Source organism: Chrysoperla carnea, chromosome 5 (assembly GCF_905475395.1).
Source record: "Chrysoperla carnea chromosome 5, inChrCarn1.1, whole genome shotgun sequence".
Lineage (NCBI taxonomy): Eukaryota > Metazoa > Arthropoda > Insecta > Neuroptera > Chrysopidae > Chrysoperla > Chrysoperla carnea.
Genome location: NC_058341.1, coordinates 54,493,957 through 54,519,771, shown reverse-complemented (window position 1 = coordinate 54,519,771; position 25,815 = coordinate 54,493,957). Strand labels below are relative to the sequence as shown.

The 25,815-nt window shown below is 31.2% G+C and overlaps 1 protein-coding gene across 2 annotated transcripts in view; it reads left to right on the top strand.

The window, feature by feature from the left end:
* The window catches only part of LOC123300254, a 68,365-nt gene that overhangs the window by 21,273 nt on the left and 21,277 nt on the right, over positions 1 to 25,815 (top strand). Inside the window, exon 2 of one of the 2 annotated variants that reach the window (XM_044882793.1) lies at positions 23,770 to 23,999. In XM_044882793.1, coding sequence (XP_044738728.1) covers positions 23,770 to 23,999 — 230 coding nt within the window. Of the gene's footprint in view, positions 1 to 23,766; positions 24,000 to 25,815 lie in introns of both variants that reach the window. The other variant, XM_044882792.1, reaches the window with a different exon arrangement.

Below are 25,815 nucleotides of genomic sequence, written 5' to 3'. Positions count from 1 at the left end.
CTTAACATCCTTTGGCTAAAGCATTTTTCTGTAGCTAGCGTCCTTTATTTCGGTTAAAAGCAATAATGACAAACTTTTAAGTCGCATTTCTTCCGAAAGTTGATGATTTTCGAAAAAATGGTTTGAATGAAAACTGTTAGTTTTCTTATGAGGATAAACTTTCTAAATTAAAGTCTTATTTCTTACCGTTTAGGATCAAAGTTTTGCCTTGGTCGAGGCGAAGTTTTCAGGATTAAAATTTTAAATCTCGCCTCATACCTCAAAAGCGTAAGGCAAGATTACCTCGTAGCCTCGGTGAAACACTTAACCCTTTTTTCTACCATTTCAGCCGCACAGGTTATATTGTCATGGCATTTTAGGTATAACGTAATAATCGTATGTTTTTTGTTTTCGATTTTCGAGTTGAATATACAATAGTTTCAGGAAAGTTAAAAAAATAAAAATATTATATAAAATTATACTTCTTTACTTTATGAGAAGAGGTCGTGTGGAACTTTGAAGAAAAGTTGTATACTTTATCAAATAGTGTTGAAAAGTAATAAAAATTGTTTATGTAGTCAAAGAAAAAAACACATTACGAATGTTTTTTATATGTGTTGGTTGCTCTGTGTAGTATATTGGTATGTTCGCGACTGCAAAACACAAATTTAAAAGTACTACCTACTAAAATGGAATACAGAAAAATAAAACTGTTTCAAATACAATTTATAGGTATTTTATCAAAGCGATAACATTCAGGGCTCGATTTACATTTTATTGCAACTTTGAAGATGTCCTGAAAATTTTCTAAAATGCCCGATGTTCTTAAACGTGCCTTCAATGTTTTACTAAATCAATAAAACTCATAGACGAAATACATTGCAATAGATTTTCCTTACTTTGAACCTCAAGCAAAATGCAAAAATTGAAATTATTGAGTTTTTCGATTCGCCTATACTCGAGCTTCTGAAGTCAAAAGTAATCAACTTAGAATATAATTAAGTAATCTATGTCATAATCGTCTTTAGAAGCTGTACTTAAATTACGTAACGCATTTAGAACGACTTTTCAACCCCTATCCCCCTATGTAACAGATTGTAACAAATTATTGAAACCGCCCTCTCCCTTTGTTTTGTACGTAATTTTTGTCTACTTTGAATTTGTGGTTAAAAACCTGTTTATGTTTAACAAAGAATATTTGTATTTTGAGTAATATCTTAATACCAAAAACGGCCGCAAAACGCTACTTTCAAAATATTAAAAACTAGCTACGATCAAGGCAAGCGCGCGAAGTTAAATTAAAATTTTTTTTAAATCATCAAAATGTATTTTATTTATTTCTATAATTACGTACAAGCGTTGAAGGACCTCTCCCCCGTACCAGAACAAATAGTAACATTATAATTTGGCATCTCTTCCCCCTTAATTTGTTACGTAATTCAAGTACAGCCCCTTACTAACGAGTGGAAACACTACAAATCAGAGTAAAAAAAGGTTTTCAAGAGCCACTGGACTTCTCAGCCACTGGACGTAGTTTCTCTAGTCTTTAGTTTTTATCCTACGCAATATCAACTCGAACACTCTGTACGAAAATATTCATAGCCAATTTTTTAAATATTTTAATATATACAAAATCTGGATAAGACAATTTTTAGTTTGGAAAAGCCGTGGAAATAAAATATTCTCAAGGATCTGCAAAGAAAGACGAAATACTGATTCAATTACCTCTAGAACTCGGGTGAAGAACCATAGTGTACGGGTGTTACTTGTGGTGCTCCGCCTGTCTATGTCTCTGTCCAATTTCGTTTAAAAAGTGGATTTTTGCATCCGAGTCAAAAGTAACATGCCCCACTAAGTCTAGTACAGGTCAGCATTGACTACACCAAAGAGTATAAGATAAATGAAAAGGCTCCCATTACTTGCACTGTTAAAAAAGAGTATACGAGTTTCAACGTCGCTAATGCTTGTGCCCAGTCATAAAAGTATAAAGCGCGCTGGATAATCCATTAAATTGAATTTAAATTTGAAATGTGCCAATCTAATTGATAACGAAAAATTGAAATTTATAAAGTTTATTCCATTAAATACCAAAGAAAAATGTATAATTTTATGTAAATACAGATTTATGTTGACAGTACTTGGACACAAATACCAGATGGCATTCGTGCTATATATTATCAACATTCTCCTTCATTTTATATCTTTGGTCTACATCTTCTCGTGATTATTTTTGTAATTCGATAGATATTGTGGCTTGTATAACATTGTTGTGCAATTGATAACGATTATGCATTTTTTTTTTTTGTAATAAGTTCTATACACAGAGAGTTACCGCACATGCCAACGAGATACTGGCGAAGTAAGACGGGAGTGTGGTTGTGAGTAATTCAATTCGGGTTACTTTGGCGAGTATACCACTCTACTATCCTGCCACTCGGAAAGGATACTTTGCGAGAGTTTGGAAGTAGCCTACTCAAACGATACGCTGTTGTACTCATCGTTTATACGTTCGTGATATTGTCCCAAAAACCAAAAACGCTGAACTTACATACACAAAAGTGAGACCATAAAATAATCTGTTTTTCTTTTAAGCATAATAAAATGGCAAAAATAAAATTGATTTAAAAATGTTAAAGAAACATTAGTACATGTTTTTTGAATACGGAATCCTAAGTACATATAAAACATTTTCAACGCATTTTTCATAAACTAAAATAACTAGAAAATTGTTATATTTTCTTTATGTCTTCATTTAGAATGTCAAACAAGTTATAAAAATATATGGTTTTTCATTATAAAAATACATAAAATCAAAAGACTGTTTTACCTGGTAATTGTTATATAAAGAACTTTTTTCTTTCTTTTCTTTTTTTGTAAAAAGAAACCACCATTTCTACCATTTCCCCCGTATACAGTAAACAGTAAGAATTAATGTTCAGTAAAATTAGTAATGCCAGTAAACAGTAAGAATTAATATTCAGAGCAATGGTGCATATAAGTAGTATCGTTCTATAAACCACCTGGCACTTAGTATTCGAGTTCTTGGGGTACTCAATTTAGACTAAGCTGAGTCTTAATCAGGCTGACCGATTTCGAGCAAGGAATTTTTGAAAAATCAAAATTTTCGTCTTTTAAACCGCATGCAGAAACAAATTAAGTTAAAAGTATAAATGTCAAAAAGGTTAAAAACCACCCCAAAAACTGAAAGCAATTCAGGTATTTTAATTCAAAAGTCACAAATTTCATAGTTGGTATATGTTTTTCAAAAAACGGCTTAAGCAGCTTTTGTTCGGCCACTACCGTACTTGTAATATAAACGAAAGATCCAAACAATAGAGAAGTTCTATGTTTTTTTATTTTATTTTTAAGTTTACTAAAAATTACTAAAATTTTTCATGTAAATTTACAATAGGGCTTTTCAGTTACAAAATGATTCTTTTCGGACTGTTTTCAGTCAAGTAAAGACATATCTTATATCTTCTATCCTTGTCAGAAAGCGCTTCTTGAGAAAGATAAAATATATTTAACTTTCTTAGGCTGAATAATCTTTTGACAACTGTCCGAAACAAAAGCAAATCGATGAAAAGATTTATTGAAAATAGTTTTTTAAACTATAAATTCAAACGGCAGTGACGTCAACACTCGTAACGCTATCGCATAGAGAAATGATAAAATAATATGAATAATTATAAATGGTTTGTCTCTTAATTAACTGGCTTTTACTATATTATAACGCATATTTCCATAGAAACCGATTTACTCACAGCCTCAAAGGTTGTTAATACGTCACTACCGTTTTTGTTTTTGAAAACTATAGCTATGTTTTATTAGTAAATAATAAAAAAATGAAATTATTAATTTTAAAAAAAATTACTTAAATATACTTTAGATGACTTCTTTCATTTATATATGAATTTAGAGCAAAAAAAATTACTGCAAGTTCTCTATTATTAACTGTGTCCAGGTTTCTCTAGAAATTTTTTTTGCGTCAAATTTCTGCACTCTTCCAGTATTTTCCTTTTGAATATTAATTTGTATACTGTGTAAGCAGGTTTTCTTAGTTTTTTTATGAATTCAATTAAATTTTCCCTTTTTATTAAGCTATTTACAAAAAACTAGATTTCCTTATCGAAAATGCAAAACTTTTAATCCTTTTTCTGAGTAGATATTCGAATAATCCGTGATATGGGTGCCTTTTTAAAGACAATATTATAAGTCTGAATTGACTTAGAACTACTTAACTAAAATTAGAATATATTAACTACTCGACTAGATACCACTTGACTGAGAGATATTTGACTACTGAAAATTTAACAATAATATCAAATTGAATAAGAGAGCTTTAGTAAAGTGCTATCCTTTATTAAACATATTAGAAATTTAATTAATTCGAACTAAAGTTTCTATTGAATTAATAAGATATGCTTTAGATATAAACTTCTAATAAAAAGAGATGTATTGATATTTAGAAGGAGACACATGCAATATCATTTGCAATTCTATGTGTATAAACAGTATGTAATTATTGGTACATATATGATTCAATTTCGAATTATCTCAAACACAAATAGTCTGCCAGATATAAACTATCTAAAACAGTAATCTAAAAACTAGGATAACCTGATAATCGTCTCATCACTAGACATGAGCACTTTAATCTTAAAATTTAATTCGTCGATAGTTTGAAAATTAAATTATTTTTCTAAAAGTAATAGGTACTGTAAAATTTCTAAAGAGTAAATAACATTTTAAAAAGGCAAGGTACCTTATTAACCTCTAGATAATTAACTCTTTCTTATTAAGCATGGAGCAAGATCCTCTCAATAGGAATAATGTTTCATTTTCATCTTTTATTCTTGACTTCTAAAAATAACTCTCATAACTTCTAAAATACTTATCATAATTTGACAAATTAGGTAACGTTGAAAGCGCCTTGACCTTCCGCTGGTTATACACTGTGTGACGTTACATTAAATAACACCGTGCTGAGTATTAAAAGAAAGGACTTATTTAGCTCATTTCACAAATATGTATTTTGTTATACTTTATCGCGAAATTATAACTCCAAAAAATTTAAATAAAATAAAGTTCAAAAGCTAAAACCCCGACGAATAAAATTCACGCTCTAAAATGTATGAAACAAGAAAATATTATCATCCGAAATTTTCATTATAAGTAAAATCGTGATTACAGTCGGGGGATCTCCAAGATAAAAAGTTTTCCACTGAAAGGAGGTCCCCCGACTGTCATGACGATTTTATTTCTAATAACAATTATAGATGATAATATATTCTTGTCTCATATATTTTAAAGCGTGATTTTTTTGTCTTCACGGTTTTAGTTTTTTAAATCTATTTCTTTCTCCTTGGAAAAGCTGTAAAAACAAATCAGACGATTTAAAAAAAAAAAAATGAAATGCATTTACTGCGGTAATTTTAATTGTTTCCGTAAGAAAAGAAAACTAATTCGAAATGAATAAGAATAAAAAAAAATAATTATTATTATTTTAGCATGAGATAATTCTAATGAAATATAAAGCTACTTCTTTCGTAATGTAATACGATGATAATCGACTCTCTGGCACACAGTGCCGGATTAAGCCCATCGAGGGCCCTAGGCCAATAAAATTTTGGGGCCCCCCTTTTTTGAATAATTGTAAAATTAATCGTTATTTTGAATATTTTGAGTTAAATTGGTTGAATAAATTGGTTGAAAAGAAATTTTTTCGAAATTTGAAAAAAAAATAACTTGAAATTGGAAATTTTTGTTCAAAAATAATCATATCAGATTTTCGTGGGGGCCCCTGCCCGTCGGGGGCCCTAGGCCATGGCCTAGTCCGGCCTAATGGGTAATCCAGCACTGCTGGCACAGTTGACTTTGGTCGAACATTCTGCGAAAAGCAGTACCCATATACTAAAGTTTTGAATTTTCAAAATGTTAAATATAGGATATAGCCGACATTATCGGAGAGTTGATAATCTTATTTTTAGAGTAGGTATAAATAAATTTTTCCCGAGCTCAAAACATAAATAATAAGTGTAGTCTCTCTCAATACCGCTCTTGCTCAATGTTGGTAAACTACTTAACGACTTAATCCCCACAAATTTTTGTCTTGTTGCATAGAAGTTGTCTTGTTCCAAAAAATTAAACGTAGCTCTATACCAAATCCCTCTTTCATTTCGATTGAAAACTTTGTATAGGTTGTATTGATTTCTTCAATGTATCGACTGTTTTTCTTGCCATTCATACGCCGTGTCTGTGTATTAGCTGTCGTGTAGGTATACGTTAATCCTTGTATAATTTTTAAAAGTTTATCATTGTCAAACTTATGTAATGTGATACATTCAGTATAATCGTACTCGACTTATTGACAGGGAGCATATCAGGTGGAGGGAAAAGCTAAATCGACCGCAGGGTAGGGAATAAGTAAGAGCAACAGAGGTGGAGGCTGTAACGCGATGGTTTTTACTTCTAAGGCCAGCGAAAGGGGCAGGTATCAAGCTAGTATAATTATATTTCCATCCATTTGCACCGTAAGTGAGTTTTTATGGAGACGTTTCCATGGTAACGATACACCACTTTAATTATAGAATTGTATAGATGCATATATAATTGTATGGATTGCATTTATCACTTACATTGAAAATTTAATATTATTGTCTCACAAATTTAAATAAATAATTATGATAATTTACATTTGAAAAATAATATTTGTGCAATTTGATTTCTTATTTTTAATGCATTAAGTTTAAATAATTAGTGTTTCCAATAATTTTAATTTGACATTTTCTATAACATTAACATGTAAAGAATTGCAAATTAGTCATAACAGCGTCCTTTAACACCAAATTTTTTCACTGGAAGCGCTACTATCGATTTAATTGTCCCTACCATGATTACGCACACAACGAATACAATGATATATTATGATATGTTTTATATTAATATCCGTTTTATTCAATATAACTCTATATATGGATACCGACATTTTGCTATTTCATGGAGTCAGTCCTTCGTCCAGCTCGCTAGCAATATAATCAGTAGCAATAAAAAGGATAATAACCGTATTGGGGAAAATTGTTGCTTTTAAATTACATACAATAATCTGTTTCATTTTATCAATAAAACGTAATTAAATTGCATCATTGGAAAATTTAATTGAATTTTAATTAGAAAATTTTATAAATGTTATCACAGAAAAGCTCTTTTATATAATATCGGAGATGTGAGTGTAATTCAAACGGGTTTTTGTGTTATTAAATTATTTTAGTTATTGTCAATGAGTATGGGAATGTCATGAATGTCGGACTGAAACCGATTAGATTGCAAATGACCAAACGCAGTAAATAAAGCTTATTAGTTATGTTAAGCGTTTCAGTTTATGGATTTTGATCTGTGATATAAAAACATCCACTGATGTATGAGGAACTATGATTTCTATGGTTGACAAATATATTGCTTTATCAAAATTCCATATAGTTGATTGAACATTGGTAAAAACCAGCCGTGTGGTGAGTCTGGTGCGACACTTGAGGTTTCCTCGAATAACTTCCCAGTATAATAAGGAATTATAATTAACAAAAAAAAATATAGCTCTATTCGGATACTATTGCCATTAGTATGCTTTGATCGACACCTAAATGAAGTCTGTATCATTTTTGTTCCCGTGATATCAACCAGGACAAAAACCCATTGATTCAAAACGATTCACACACACACACACACATACACACACCTCTTCTTCAAATTTGTATTAATGTGTCAACTTCCCATACTAGGAAGTGAAAAGATTCTGGCGTTTATGCTTTGAAACTTTAGCTTCAGGTCTACTTGACAATCCAAGCAAAAGCTTAGCGAATTAGAGCATTTTGCTGAGCACGAATTGGTTAAATCATAATAATAAAAAATTAGCATGTAATGCATAAAAATTAGAGAAATCCTTTGCAAGATTAGCTCATTCTGTCTATGTTGGTAATCGCTAAGAAAAGCCACATTTTCGCTGAAATGTTTGTAAATTTTGAAAGTCAAACTTCTTAAAATTGGTAGCTTTTTTACTTGAAATTATAATTCCATAACATGAAAGCATGTCACAACTTTTCTCATACTTAAGGGTTTGCAAAATTAACAATGATCAGTTAGTTGCTTTCTTCAAAATATATCTCTAATGGAAAAAAAGATTTTATTTTCCGTTCTTTTAGTTAAATTTCATGCTGTTAATTAGCACTGAACAAGGACAAAACAACCTTTACAACACAAATGAATACATTTCCGATTTTTTTGCGAAAACATTTAAGTTTTTTATAATCAATTCGAACGTATGAACTAACTGAAATATTTGTTTTACCAATGAGAAAATCTTGTGTGTTACACAATTTACCATCATACGAACAAAATACATTATGAACAAAAAAAATCGATTCCATTGAATAATATATGCAAATGCATATATCACATATGCTGTACAAGTTGCCTGTACTACTAAATACATATTAACACTATTGAGTAAATTATATGCAAATGTTATATATGTCGAACAAATTGCATATATACTATGTAAAATTATATACAATTAAACAATGCTAGTAATTTAGAATATCATACTGCAAACGGGCTTTGTAATTCGAAAACTAAATAATGGTATTAGTTTGTATGCATGAAAACAAGTTCCGTACCTAATTACAATACAAGGGAAGTACCAATTTTCAAGAAACTAAATTAATTCAATAAAATTAAACATTTTTAAATCGCTTGATATGGTTGCACAGTAAAAAAAACCGGATTTAAGTAATCGCTTATAACAAGTAAATATTTCTTGAGTTAACAATATCGATACTTAATAAACCATATAAAAGTAGTACATAAAACTTTAAGAAGAAAATTTTCACTAGCCACAGTCTTATGAACATATCTCACACTTTGTAAAATGGTTCTTTCAAGACTTTTGAACATTAGATAGTCTTGAACATGTAAACGTATTGAAACTCTAATTCAGAGAATCAAAATTTTATATTGTAGCGTTCTACTCTTCGTCAGCTCGATACAATAAAACACAAATTTTGTAATTCAATAACTGCTTGTACACGGTAAGAAATTCAAGGCGTTTACTATAATGCTGGTATGGTAGAGATATAGAGACATAAACTCTAGTATTTATGTTAGCATATGTAATATTACAATATTGAATAGGACTATGCACCAGAAGTATTGTGAATATCGCCAACTAGTATGGACCTGACGCCCATACTGCATTAACTCGTCCGCCATAACTAATGCTAATGTTACTAATCCCTCAATACAGTACACAGTATGGCATTCACATTGATACTGACATAGTGATATCCACAAAAAACTTCTTACCGTGTAGCACTACGCTATTGCGTCAACCATTCACTATGATTGTATATACGAATTATATCAAGGTATACTAAGTTTAGTCCTCAGTTTGTAACGCTTAAAAATATTGAGGCTACGAACAAGATTTTGGTGTAGGTTTTCATTAAATTCATTTCCGAGTTGTCCTGTCGTCTGCTCGTCCGTTTGTTCATCCGTCTGTATGTTCGCCTGACAACACGATAACTCTAAAACGAAAAAAGATATCAAGCTGAAATTTTTATAGTGCCCTCAGTGCCAACATAAAAAGTGAGGTCGAGTTCGTAAATGAGCATCTTGGGTCTATAGGACCTATCTTGTAAGCCGTCAAAGATAGAAAAAAAAATTAAATATAAAAATGTTCCATATAAAAAAATATCAACAACTGTTGTTTGAAACATTTTTTCGTAAACATCATTTTTGCTCGTGAGAGCGCAAATTTTATAGTATGTATTGTATGGGAATATCAATTATGTGTCTATGACATGTATGTGTATGTGGCTCTCTAAGATGCAGACTTGTTATAAAATTTATACTATTTGCATGAGGTTTCCATTTCGACACAAAAATTCTTTCTCATTTTGGCCACACAAAAACTTTTCAGTATCAGAACTTGTAGAAATCGGAATTTGTTAATAGGATCCAAATACAAAGGTTTGCCAAACTGCACACAAAAGTGCTTACAAAATATATTTTGTTAAAATGGGAATCATATAGATATTTATTTATTTATTTATTTATTTGATATGCCCTATTGGGCTAATCAATCCATACATAAGTACATAAGCTCTGATAAAACAATAAAAAAGTATATTTACATCACAAAAAAGAAAACTTCAAATTCTTGAAACAATTAATTAATAAATACTACTATAAATATCGAAACAATGGATTTCGGAATTATATTAAACTAAATGAAATGAAAAGTTGGGGAAAGAGTGTCAAGTTATTTTCCCCGTTTTATTAATCATAAATTATTTTCCCCGTTAATCTTGCTGCTCTGTTGTTCAGTATTTCTTTCAAAAAGTTGCCCACTTTCAAGACAGTTTCTTCATCTCTAACATTCAAAACACTTTCTAAGCACGATAACCCACCCCTCATCAAATCAAGTCTTTTACCCTCATTGACTCACAGTCAAAGATTAGATGGTAGCCAGATTCACCTCCACCACATAGTGGACAAATTCTTTGATTATTTAATTTATTTTTGTTTTCCCACATGTATCGTCCCAATCGGAAGTTAGCCAGAACTCTCCTCGTGCTCTTCTGCGCTACTGCTAGGTAAGGTGCCCCGTATACAAAGTGGCCAATTTTATTGAAAATGTCCAAAGACGGCATATCTTTTATATTTTCAAACATGTTTTTTCTGTGCCACACATGTAACAGTTCTTTTATATAATTTTTTTTACTATTATATGATTTATTAGTATCTATTAATTCATCAATATCAAGTCCGAACTCTTGAACAATTTCTAAGATTCTGTCTTTAAATCCATGATCGAAACAATCCTGTTGAAGCTTTCTTTCATTTTCTCCCATCTTAACTCTGCAAAAGTATGTCAAACAGTGCTGCACTATATACGCGTCTATGGGCACTTCTCCTAACTCTATCAGTGCTGCATCGCTAGAAGCTGCTTTAGCCACACCCAATACGTCTTTCCACATACTGCACACAAAAGACTTTACATTTTTATCTATTTTTTCCATTCCCCATATTTGTGCACCATATGTCAAGATTGGCATAACTAAAGCTTTAATCATTTTTTTAATAACTTCAACAGGAAAATTTGGATGCTTACATAGGCTTAGTCGAATGTTCGCCCAAACACCTTTCGCCTTTCGAATCATATTCTCTTGGTGCATTTTCCAGCTACCATTATGAGTAATGTAAACTCCCAGGTATTTGAAGTCTTTAACGCATTCAATCTCTTTTCCACCCATGCTCCATGTTTCATTTTTATGCTTTTTGCATCCATTACTAACGATAAGCATTTTTGTTTTCTCCACATTAACAGTTAGTTCCCATTTATTGCAGTAGTTTTCCATTCCTTTTAACGCATTTCGCATTCCCCCAATTGAGTTTGAGATCAACACTATGTCGTCCGCATACATTAAAATTCTAATTTCTTGACTTCCAACGCAAGGACTAATAGTGTTATACTCAGTCATATGTTCTGGTAGATCATTTATAAATAATATAAACAATAGTGCCGATAATTGACAGCCTTGCCTTAAACCTCGGTTTGTTTTAAATGTTTCTGACACTAATGTTGAGCTGTATCCAATACAACATGTTGATCCAGCGTATATTGACTTCAAAATGTCAATCATATTCTTTGGCATTCTGAAAGTACTTAATTTATGCCAAAGTTTATTTCTGTCTACCAGGTCAAATGCTTTACAGAGGTCAATGAAACAGCAGTACATCTTATTGCGTTTCCTATATAGGTTTCTTTGTATCAGGTATTTTAAAATTAAAATATTGTCCACTACCTCATAGTTTGGTCGAAAACCGGATTGACAGCAAGTTATAATTTTGTTTTCAGTGGCCCATTCTTGTATTCTTACGGATAGGATTTTAGTATATACTTTACTTATGCTTGGTAGTAAAGTAATCCCTCTATAGCTTTCTATATTATTCACACTACCTTTGCCCTTGTATATATTACGCACAAACCCCACCGACCAAGCTGCAGGAAATTTCTTGCTTGATTGCAGTTTCTGATAAAGCTCCGTTATCGTTTTTACCCAGATTTCACTTTTACTCGCACACACAATAAAATCGTTCAATATTCCGTCAATACCAGGTGATTTTCTCAATTTTAAACCATGTATTGCACTTAAAACTTCGTCCACCTGTATTTGAATGCTTATATTATCATCTGGTACATTCTCAATTTGTTCTTCAATAGATTCATCAATAAAATCTTCTCTGTCACTTTCGTAAAGTTTCTTGTAGTGATTAACCCAATCGTGTACATCTGTTTCTCTGGAAAACTCTTTAGCTTTTTCTTCTCGCATCAGAGACCACAACTTCTTGTTATCGCCTTGCTCCAAAGCAGATTTAATGTCATCAATATGCTTTTCTTCGCTAATGCACTTTTTAAACTTACACGTCTCCCTGTATTTTTCACGAGTATTGATATACGCATGTATAGTGTGATAATTTCTATTCCGCCGCATTTGTCTCAGACTATTTCTCATTTCTTTTTTGAGTTCTATGCAGTCTTTATCAAACCATTTTGCTTTTTTAATTTTATTGTTATTACTAGATGATTTCACTTCCATATCACCAGCAACATGTGAAAACCATTTCTCAAGCAAGTCTACTGCTAAGTCTGTATTATTGTTCTTTACACATTCATTAATGCCTATCATATACAGCTCTGTTTCGACTGACTCAAGAAGACTTTCCATCTTCTGCAGTCCTTGTTCTGTACACCTGAATCTTCTTCTCTCTTCACATCTTTCTTCTATGTCTTTTTGAATATTCGAGGATATAGTTACTTCAAGTGGAAAGTGATCTGATTCTGTTGCCTCACTAACTCTCATGTCAATCCCATCCTGATACAATGCGTCAGAAACTATAACATAGTCAACGACACTACAACCATTTTTATTTACAAATGTCCATTCGCCTTTTTTATCGCTTTTAGTTCTTCCATTAATAATATACATATGAGTATTTACACACATACTTAATAACATTCTTCCATAATTATTTATAACCTGATCCTTACTTAACCGTTCCAAATTTATGGTATTTATGTTGGTGTAATACGTTAGTTCGTCTGCTTCTTCAATTAATATTTCTTGTGCGTTACCTACTCTGGCATTAAAATCACCACCTAGAACCATTTCTGCGTGTGGATATTTGTCTTTTATTTGCCAAATTTCATCTTCTAATTGACTGAAAAACTTTTTATTTGTATAATTTGAGCTTTCAGGATGCTGATATATTGCCCCTATTAAGATGTGTTTACCATTGTTTTTTAATGAAATCCAAATTACTTCTTCCAATTCGTTATCTATTTGCTTTATAGAATTTGCGATCTCTGACCTATAATAAATACTTAAACCACCTGGATACCTGCCCCTATCAGTTGCTCTACACCTACTCTTACTCAAGCATTCAAAACCATATACCGCGTATGTTTTATTGTTTGGCACCCACGTTTCAACTAGTATAAAAATATCAAAGGATTGTAAATACTGAACCACTTCTAAGCTATTAGACTTGACACCCCATCCCCCAATGTTCCAGAAAACTAATTTCAGAGATTTATTCGCACTTGTTGAGTTAAGTTTTTTGTTTTCGAAGTTCAACCTCACTTTCCGCTTTATCGAATGCAAATTGTGATAAAAACTCCCTTGGTTTCTTCATTTCAGGTCGAATTTTTTTTTCAGAATCACCTTCTTCTGATGATTCAAGCATCAGCCGTTTATTAGAATTCCTATCGCTTTTCCTTGATAAACGTTTCTCTTTTTCTTTAATCCTTAACTCCAATGGCAAGTCATCATTAAGATAAATATTAGTGCCTCTTAGTTTGGTTTTGTTTTCCATCATTAACTTCTTCTTACTTACGTCTTTCAAACAAACTTTGATTGGTTTGTTTCTTGTAGTATTTCTACCAAGTGTATATATTTCTTCTACGTCTGACTTCTCGATTTGGATTGATAATTTAGAATTAATACTGTCTATAACATATTGAGTTAGATCTGGATGTTCTTCAACTTTTTCCATTCCGTGAATAATAATATTTCTTTTATTCATTTCCTTTTGCAAATGTAAGATAGTATTATCTCTTTGTTTTAGCTTTTCTTCCAGTTTTAAATTTTTCTCCTTTATCTCCTTCATTTCTGATTTCAGTTCACGCAACTCTTTAGTAATATTACATTCAGAGCGTTCAATTTTTTCTAAGATTGCGTTCAGTGTTTCTTGCATTCGTTCCATCTTATAGACTAGTCAAATTACTGTTCAAATTTATTTTTCTAGTTTCTGTTACGGTTTTATTAACAAAATAGTTTATACAACAATTACCGTTGTTACGGGTCTATCACTATTAACCACTTTTAAAATTGGAACAATGATCACAAATTATAATAAAGCTGCTTAAGGTTTTTTTTTTAAGTTTTTACTCGACAGTTCAAAATATTGTACTATTTGACGTATTATTTTTAAAATAAAATATATAGTATCCTAGATGCCAGATACAGGAATCGAACGCTTGGAACTATATAATGCAAATTACAAAGCGAACGCGTTAACCACTGTGCTGCAGAGTACTTGTATTGAATAATCACATAAATAAAAGATGATGAGTGTTCTTCTCGTATTTGTTTATTGTTTATTGGATTCAATGTAATAAACTAAGCTTAGTCAACAACAAGAAAAATTCACAAATTTCACTTGAAACTCACAAACTAAAACTTTATAATTGCACTTTTCAATATTTCCTACAAATATATCACCACACTGTTCTTAAAAAATTATTTTATCAAATTTTTAACAAAAATTTTACATAAAAACCATTAATTTTGATTCAATAACTGTGCATAAACACGTCTATCACAGTTCGTATAAAGTCTTCACTCCTCAATAAGGAATCATATAAGAAATCATATCATTGAATTTTATTTCCATCGTTTGAAGAAGTTATTCTTGGAATCTTAGCAATGACAGTAGGTATATGTAAATAAGTGGATGATGTTAGTTCTGAGGCTTAGGTGTCTCTGGACACTTAAGCCATTTCTTAATGAAGCCATAAAACTATGTATGAAAAACATAAGTGCTGTGGTATAGACGGTCCATAAAATTTAATAATTTATGATCAGTTAAATTTTCCTCATTACTGAAATGAAATATGACCTACCACAAATGTAACATTTTTATACTCTTTATTTTTTTTTTTATACTACATAGAAATATTTCCATAAATTATTAACGTTTCATATTAAAGTTTTTCATATTATTAATGATGGGTCTAGTTTCGGGCGTAGTATTTGTCATTTCATAACAGCTAGAAATTTGACAGACCTGTGACAAGTTCGTGACGTGCTACGCATATCTTCATACCCGAAAATTTCTCTTTCAAGAAATTGCAAAATTTTTTTCAACTTTGGCATCAACCTTTTCGTACAATTGAACATTTGGGAAACCTGTAGAAGAAGTTCCCGACTATGAATATTTTCGTTACGGAAAAAGTTATTAAATACAATGTTGATCACAGTTTCTCATATTTCCAGATATTCTGAATTTTCTATCAAATACTATGCCAGACCCTGGACCGATAACGTATAATATGATATTTCTATCTTTATTGATATATTAAAGTTATATTATTCTATTTCACTTGTATAGACTAATAATAACTGTATTTTAATAATATATAAAATTTAATTATCTGTGTGACGATCGAAAATTATGCTATTGTTTTTGTGATAATAATAAAATGAGTACGATAGATATAATCATGTATTATGAGGCATGTGGAAAATGATGAATAATTTTACACTTACTCTCTTTATCTAATGTATAATAACATATGCATTTTACATAGTCATAGTGATTTAAATGATTTCAATATGTTTTAGCATTGCGAAACTTTTATTTAGACTTCTTGCTTTTTGATTTATTTTCGAATTGTTGTTGTTTTGATAAAACTGGGAAATACACTGTAGTACAAATAAAAAATACAAGAAAGTCATTGCACTCTGGATTAGAATCATTTTGTTCAAGGCTATCTTAAGGTAATCTTGCTCATTCGATTCCTACAATAGGTCAAAAATTCCTATTTCCAAATCCTTCGTTAAGCATGAAAAACTTTCTTCTAGAGCAAATCCGTGATACTTTAACCAAGACAAAAGTTACTGAAAAATAGAAGTCGTAAATTTTATTCAATTCCACTATGCCTAACTGTTTTTACTTACAGTGTATTTCTACATTCATTAATATAATAAGTAAAAATAATAAACAAAATTAATAATAATTCTGAAGCAGTTATTCAGAAATTTTTACTATCGAAACTAACCTGGATTTAAAAGAACGAGCCAGATAGCTGTTGAAGTAAATGGCATGATAATAATCGATTGTTAGTATTTTAGTGTCAGTCTAGATATTTTCGGTTTTTGGAAAAACATTAACAACATAAGGTTCTGGTATTATTATACCATGTATATATAAAATACATCAAGGTATATTAAGTATATTCCCAAGTTTGTAATGCTTAAAATGTTAATGCTACGAACAAAATTTTTGTATAGGTGCTCATACAATCAATTTCCGGTTGTCTTTTTTTGTGTCCGCCCGACTGTTTGTCTGTCCGCCTGTCTGTCAACACGATAACTTAAAAACGAAAAGAAATATCAAGCTGAAATTATAGCGTGCTCAGGACGTAAAAAGTGAGGCTAAGTTCATAAATGAGCAATAAATGACCCAAATCTTGTAAACCGTTAGAAATAGAACAAAAGTTTAAATCTAAAAAATGTTCCTTATAAAAAATTTAAAACCTTTTAAACATTTTTCGTTAGCATCACTGTTTACTCGTAAGGACGCAAATTGTTTACTCGTAAGGACGCAAATTAGGTTAGAGCATTATACATGTATTGTATTGTATCAAGTATACATGTATTTTATGCATGTAGGTATTTGTTTAATAATTTTTCCACTGTGGAACTGAGAAGAAAGATACACTTATTACTTTGTGTGTAAGAGTGGCTATCTATCCTTTACTTACGTAAAAAGGAAAGGATTGCGTAATCAACACTGTCTATACATCATGGTATAGACAGTTGTTTTATATGAATCTACTTAAAATTTGCATCAATTTTTAACGTTTTTTAAGCAGTTAATTCTTTACAAGTTTTGACTACTAAGCGTAGCAATTGTTTCATGAGGTCAATGTCCAGATCCCACGTATAAATGCGAAAAACTGTTAGGGCTGAGTTGGAATTATTCAAAGTCTTACAGCTTTTGACTTCAACCATGAAAATGTTTCAGTTTTTTTAGGATTTTATCAAATTTTTCAAATGACAATGTTTTTGCAGTCTTCTAATTGTTTGATTTTGTATATTATTGTAAATATCAATACGGCTTATATATCATCACCGTAATAACGCAGACAGTACAAAAAAAAAAAAAAAAACTTTACGTAGTCATACTCGGAGAATGTGACCTGTGTCAATTCTCTTGGAAACCATAATCATTCGTATCTAGGAGGCTTAAATAACAGTTAAGTGAATGAATGCACATCAAAACAAAATACAACTTTTATTCAACGTAGAATAGTTCAAGTTAGAAAAGTTTATAAGTTTGTACACGATGTTTGAAAGGTGCATCATTTCTGAAGAGCTTTATAGCAGTAGTTACGCAGTTAACAGCATCCACACATACACCTACATATATATTTATATGGAAAACTTCAATTCACTCATGCTCACGATTTTAATAAAGATGAGTAGCATAGTCGACGTAGAATAACACTTGTGATGATATACAGGATATCCCAGAATTTGTCCTACAATTATTGTCAGAAGTAACAAGTGAAAACAAACAATTGACTGAGTTAATTGTTGAAATACCGTGTATAGACAGTGTTGATTATTCCGCATACATACATGTCACACATACATAACTGATATTCTACTACAATTTGCGCCCTTACGGGTAAACAGTGATGTTTACGAAAAAATGTTTCAAATAAAAGTTGTATGTTTTTATAAGGCACATTTTTTACACTCAAACTTTTGTTCTATCTCTCTAATCTTTTGTTATATCTCTAACAGTTTACAAGATGGGTCTTACGGACCCAAGACCCAATTGATCCATATTGCTCGATTACGAAATCGACCTCACTTTTTGCGTCCTGTGTAATAAGAGATTTGCGCTCTTATTCTGGACATCAAATATTCCGCGTGTTATATATTCTTTAACCTTGTAAATCATAACCTGAAATAAATCTGCAGGTGAAGTTATTATCCCAACCTGTGATGTTCCAAAACATCGGAGCATTAATTGTATGTAACATACAGTTCTTCCATTTGACAACCAGTTTGGAGCCACACAAATTTTACAAATTCGCTCGACTTTCCTCATATTTGGAAAACATGTAGATAAAAGAATTCAGAGCACTTTTTTAATTTCATTTTAAGCAGGTTTACGAATGTCAGTTTTAAACGAGAGAAAACAAACAATTGGCGGAGTTAATTGTTTAAATAGCCAGTCATACATACATGTCCCAGACAAACATAACTGATATTACCATATAATATAAACTATTTAAATTGCACCTAATTTTCTCCCTCACGGGTAAACACTGATCTTTACGAAAAAATGTTTCAAACAAAAGTTGTTTATTTTTTTATAAGGAACATTTTTTTTAATTCAATTTCTGTCGGCTTATAAGAAACAATTTTAAGCTTGATATCTCTTTTCGTTTTTGAGTTATAGTGTCGACAAATAGAAAGACAGATGGGCTAATTTTGAAACCTATACCAATAATTTTTTTGTAGCATCAATATTTTTAACCGTTACCAACTTTGGACTAACCTTAGTAGACCCTAGTACCTTAGTATATCCTGATATATTTCATATGTACATGGTAAAAAAAAATCCGCGTTTACTCTGCCATAGCAAAACCGTTTTTTTTTTCTTTTTCCCAGGAATATTTTTAATGGATTGGTTTTCTCAGTTATTTTTTAAAATCATTTTCCAGGATTTCTTTAAGCAATAATTTACAAGCACGTACTTTCGTAACACCCCGTAAGTACACACAGACTCGTGTATTTTAAATTCAATTACAACTAGCTACCCATATTGAATGAGTTTGAGATAGATGATGCTGGAAACTAGATCTTCTCTGATGACTATGATGATGATGATGTCATTGTCGTATGGTTTGGTTCTATGTGAAAAACTCATCTCTTTCACTATTACAACAATCCAGAACTACGTGGTGGAGTAGAGGTAATTTTACCACCACCTACCCATTACTAGTTCTGATAATATTATCAGCTGTCTATCACTAACACCGATATGTGTGACAATCAAAATTCAACACGGTAGAGCCATTATGGTCCAAGTATCATTTTTTCTAAAAACAAAGGCTTTAGCATGTGAGTACGAAAAATATATTTTTTATAATTCTTCCGAGCCGCACTTGCCCAAGTGCCATTTGGCAACTTTATCTAACCCCGCCATTTTTTCAATGTTCCAATAATGGTTAAAAATCTAACATTGATGAGTGAAACCTAGTTAAGCGAGGCAATTTGATGAGCCCATCATTTTAGTTCTTTAAAACCTCATTAAATAAAAAACAATACTTGTTACATAACACAAAATGGGACTTCCTATTTGCCTGTTCATCTAGAAGCGACAGTCAAGCTTATTTGACATCTGTTTTTCTTCGTTTGATCCATTTCCTCAATTTCGTGGAACTAGTTATCATTGTTTTTGTGTTTTTAAATTTCGAATAACATTGATAATCATTTTTTGTTTTGAGGTTTTCAAATAAACAAATTTGCGTGTGTAATATCATATTTGGGGAAATTACTACAGTTGACCCGTAAAAAATGCTAAAATGAAAAATCAAAAGTTCTCATGCTAAGTGATAAATTTTTAATAGAGAATGCGTTGGAGAGTGGGAATTGCCAAATGAAATACAATGTGAATTTCGTTTACCAGGGACCTCCTTTTATATATACAGTATATTACAAATTCGAAAGTGACTGCTGTCTGCATGTATGAACTGATTTAAATGAAAGGGATGTGCTGCAAAAACTAAATAAAGTTCTGAATCGATTAAGCTCAAATTTTGACAAAATATACAAACATCTTCTAGAATTGTTATCTATTTTTAACCTTCGGGGAGTGGAATGTGGGAATTAACAATCAAATATTTTCAAATTTACCCAAAGGGGCTATCAATGAAGTGTACATTACAAAAATTCGTCCTCGACGCAAAGGTATATAGGAGGAAAGAGATGAAAGTGGGTATAAACGTTCATATATTTTCAAATATACCCATGTCTGATATCAAATAAAAGGGCATGATGTGTACATACAATGAAACTATACATGAAAGTCAGTTCAGCCGTTTAAAAGTTGTGAACTCTTTTATCGGTTTATCAAATTTCATAAAATTTACTAAACATTTCTCATCTATTTCTACGCAACCATAATGTCTCACAGCGAAGCGAAGCAGAGAAAGGCTAGGGCTTTTGCCCTAAAATTTTAGGGTTACGCACCAAAATAGTAAAATCGATGAAAATGTGAGCAATAGGAGGATCAGTGACGGCATATGAAGTGAAGGTTACAATAATCTTTGTATTTAAAATTGAAGTACCCTTTAAAGCGGATAGTTCACTTCTAGTATAATATATTCGTTATACTTTGAGAGTAATCACTCCCGTACTTCTGTAAGTGAGAAACTGGTTCTCTGTAGGTGAGAAACCTCGATAGACGAAGAAAACATGAACATACCTTAAACTTTCGCTTATTCAGGTTCGACTGTTTGACTTATTTTTTAAATATTTAGTGAAAATCGTGAATATTATTACAATTTAAACACACTTTTTGCAATTTCTCCAAGAATATTACTTGGATCACTGATACCTCTACCGTTCTTACTTCGTTCTCTATCTAATGATTACATTAATGTTTTAAAGGTACTCTTAATATTTATGTGCACGTTACCAGGAATAATAAATTAAGTCTTTTGTTGTTGATGGAATATCATCGTTGACTTTTTTATTTATGGCATAGGAGCTGACAACTTCATGAAAAAGTTGATTTCAAGGCGGATGAACATTTATTTACTTATTGAAGATAGAGATGGAGTACATCTGGCATCTGCTAGCGGTTACGTTAATTGCGTGTGCTTGTTCGCACAAATTTGCGAAAATTGATGATTTTAAAGTCATTATTAAGACAGTTTTTAAAACCATTTTTCTTTTAGAATATAAATTATAATTTCCAGATAATTTTTCTGTTGCCGTTCAAATAATTAAGAACAAAATTTTAATGTGGTTGTAAATTGGAACTACTGAAACAGGTTCACTTCTTGTTTTAAGTGGTACAAATTATTATCGCCAGTTAGCGGGATTTATCTCATTTGAATTTGAATATTTTGATTGGATTTTTAAAAAGGCTAAGTGCAAATATTGCCTTCTTGTAGACTAAATTGGAACTACTGACAACGAGCTCTCTTCCTGTTTCAGTTATCAATAATTTAGTTTTATAATTAGAAGGAACTTTTGGTTTGCCAAACAAAAAGTTTCTACCTAAGTTCTGAATTTATATAGGGTGGTTCTTTTTCTTGACATTTGCAAAAAAAATCTCTTCATCCGCATTTGCTGTAATTAAGACAACTAGGAATTCAAAATCTGTAACACTTTGGAAGGAGTACGTTTTCCCAGGTGTTTGAATTTTTAGTTTACTTTCAGCTTCGCCATCATGGTTTTGTAAATTAACATATTTTGTTTTACTTTCATTAACTGTTAACCCATATTGTCAAGCTACATGCTCTAGATTTTTAAACACGTTCAGTAGTTCGACTTTGCTTCTGGTGATAACAGCTAAATCATCTGCAGAAGCTACGATTTGATGCTTAAAGTGGTTAACAGTACCTTTTGTTTGCAATCCACATTCCCTGATTATGAATTCAAGCACTAGGTTAAATAATAGTGTGGACAACGGATCTCCTTGCCTTAATCACCTTTTTACAAAAAAGTCTTTGGAAATTCCTCCTTGCCAAGCTTTACCTTACTACATGTTTTATGCAAAGTCATCTGCACTAGTTTGACCAATTTTTTAGGTATATTTAGGTATGTCAAGGCTTCTAACATCTTTTCTCCTGTCGTATGCTTGTTTAAAATCAATAAAAAGCACCTGAAGCTGTAGATTACTGTTATAACTGCTACTTAATAACTCTTTATCCGTAAAAATTTGGTCAACCGTAGACGTTCCTTTCCTGAAGCCCCCTTCAAGTTCAATGTAAGCTGAAACTGATAGAGACTACCAGCTAAAATTTAAAATCCAATGAACTCCACAGTCGACTCTATAGATACACTGTTAAAAAAAGTTCTTCATTCCATTTGGATACAGACAAACGCACTATACGATTAGGTCAAACTCCTTCTAGGTTTGAAAACTATTCCTGATTCAAGAATCAATTTCTTTCACTTAGAAACCCAAATGTTTGAGAGAACTAAATGATATCCATTTAAAAAAATGATTTAAATGGAATTACGTGTATTTTGCGTGGAACCAAAGCAAACTGAAAGATTACATTGTTTTAAATGAAAGTTTAAAATTATTTAACTAGAACAATGAAATTCCTAGTGTAAATGAATATTACTATCATAATTATTTTTTATGCTTTCATTTAATACCTGTCATGTATTTAAGAGAAAAAAAGTATCCTGGATTGAGATGAGACCTAGAATCAATTGTATTCAATAACTACCTATAGTCAATATTAAATAAAGGTATTAAATCAGATAGGTGGCTTCTAAACTTTGATCTCAGCTATATAGTCGAGAAACCTGATTATACAGCCGTAAAAAAACATGATTATATACCCTAAATTTCATAAAACTAATTTTGCTAATAGTACACAAAGTTGTAACATCGTAGAACGAAACAGTGTTACTCTAGCTAAAAAACACTGTTTTGGATATGTTATCATAAAATAATCATGGTTTCAAAAAACCATGAGAGAATCAAAATTCTTCCAAGTTAAAGCGACTAAAACGTTCAAAATACTCTTCAATTATTTATACTACAATTTAAAAGAATATTAAAATGATGAAAATAATTATTATTAATATTTGAAATTATTATTATTAATAAGTACTAAAATGAGTAAACTTTTTGGTTTCATTAAGTATATATTTGTTTTTGCTAAATATTTCTATATTTGACGTAAAAAGCCTCGTCCTTTGAAGCAGTGATATGAGTTTCTTGGTCTTATAAACTATTCGTTTTCTACAATACGGTTCATTGTTGTGGCAAATCACAGAATAGTTAGCTCAATTATATTATTACCTGAGCCTAAGAAAATTGAGAATTTCTTAACACAAATGACTTAATTTTGAATCAAACGATATAGGTTTTATACAAATAAACCTGTCAAACCCCGTAGACGTTTGGCTCCAGATTCCCATTTTGTACAGTGTATTGTCTTTAGAACTGCAGGTTTTTGGGACTTGTTTTAATCATTATACACATCACTGACTACAATTTATTCTTAAAAATCTGATTTTATTTTCTATCCTTCCTTTTAATTAAATTTTAAACAGAATGTTCATTTAAAATTACAATGTACTTGTTACATAAAGAATAGTCAGAATGTTCATACAAAATTACTTACTTATGCATAGAGAATCGTTAGAATTAAAAATTTAATTTTCTCTCTTTCAGCAGCAGTTCGACATCTCAACAACAGAGCAGCACAATGATGACACAATCGACATCCGTACCACATCGACATCGTGTAAATGTAACATTCTTTGAAGCAACAACCCAATGCTTACCTTCATCTGGAGTACCACGTGAATATATTGTATTCTGTGAGTTACAAGGTAGTGATTTACGTGCAATATCTGTTGTACATTGGTCTGAAGAGAACGAACTACGTGTATGGAATGCTTTAGGTAAGTTCAAATCAATTTAATATGTTATTTAATTTCCTTACTTTATGTGTTAGGTATGGAGTCAGTTGTAGTATTTGACAGTCATTTCAGAATTGGAAATTATAAAGTCTGCTGTCAAGGTCATGCTTAACAAGTTTTCCTTCTACGAAAATTTTCAAAGCCAGGGACTTCTTTTTCAGGGTATTGGAAAAGTTCTTTTTACGTTGCAAGCTTAAAATTGATTAATATATCATCTGAAGACGATATTGGGATAAGAAGATAATGAAAAAATCAAGACTCGTAGCTGCCCAACTCATGGTGCGGACACAAAATTACAAAAGACGGGCAGGATAATTTAAAGAATATATATATTCCCCTAAAATATAAGGAGCCTCAAATATCAATCTTTTGGGATAATTTCAAGTTGCTAATACGGGCGTCACTCGTACATGCCCGTACGTGGCATACGGGCCTGCCGCCGCCCGACATTTTGGAAATTACAAGTGTTAAGAAATTGGACGTCTCTTTCGATTGACGCGCAAAACAATTTTTTATTTAAATATCTTCTTATTTCAACATCGCCCTCACTTGGATAGATGCTTGCTACTGAATCTTACACTTCAAACTGTAAATCTTTTAGAATTAATCTCAGGGCAAAACTTGACAATTAAACTAGAAGAATATTTAAGAAACGAAGAAGGTATGAGCTTTCAAAGATTATTGTCCACGTTCTTCTAGGAAAACAGACGTTTATTTGAATATGATAATTCATAGGCGTGACGTTACTTCTATTGTATTTACTTCCTGGTTTAGATAGCAGATTTGAATAGTCATATTAAGATTTTCAAGAAACCACATTCAGTTTTCTGTACGTGAAGTAAAAATTCATCAAATGATGCGTTTAAAAAAATTTAGTTATTATCCCTCCAGATATAACAATTTTTGCCGATGCAAAAGTTGGTTGAACAATACTTTGACAAACTTTCAACTGTTCTGAAACGGCTGACATATATCACGCGTGGTCCTGGATCTATGTGTTATTTAATTTCCTTACTTTATGTGCAGTATTTGTACGTACTTTTCACAAAACATATTTGTAAGGAAATTAGTTTTCCATTCAATACATGAAGATGAAATCCTTAAGGCAATGAATAAAATTTAGTTTTGTTTAAATAAACTACTGTCCTTGAAATGTAAGTGGGACACTTACCTATTTTTAATTTTATAGCTATTGAATGGATTGACATGACTATAGGTTGTAAACATAATGCTGACAATAAGAGCCAAAAATTTTATCCTTACCTGTAAGCGTAGAAATTTTAGGCGTATCAAAATTAAAACCTATGTACTTGTTGTACTTATGTTGCTTACTAACACTGAATATTTTCTTTTTTACTCCGAGATATCACCTATAGTATCAAACTTTTGTAGATACCTCAAAAATAATTGGGCCAAACGGGTCCAATTTTTGTAATTTTTGGGTCAAAACTATTTTGGTCGAAAATATAGGATGCACTTGATGATCTGTCGAGTATTTTCTAAGGTATCGCACAGATTCCTATGATTTTAACCGTGTTTTCTCTAGACCTACTGCTCAAATCATGAATCGAATCGGATTTCTGTTCTTTATTAAATTACAAATACAAAAATCTTGTTTATTTAAAGTTTGAAAGGACTTCGAGATATCGCCCAAAATTATGTTAAAATTGTATATTTTTTGAATTTTAATGACCTTAAACAATCCGTTGATACGAAATTTGAAGATTTTGCCGTTGAATATCAATCTCAAACTCGAGCAATCGTCAAAAAGACCCAATCTTTTGTATTTTTAACTCTA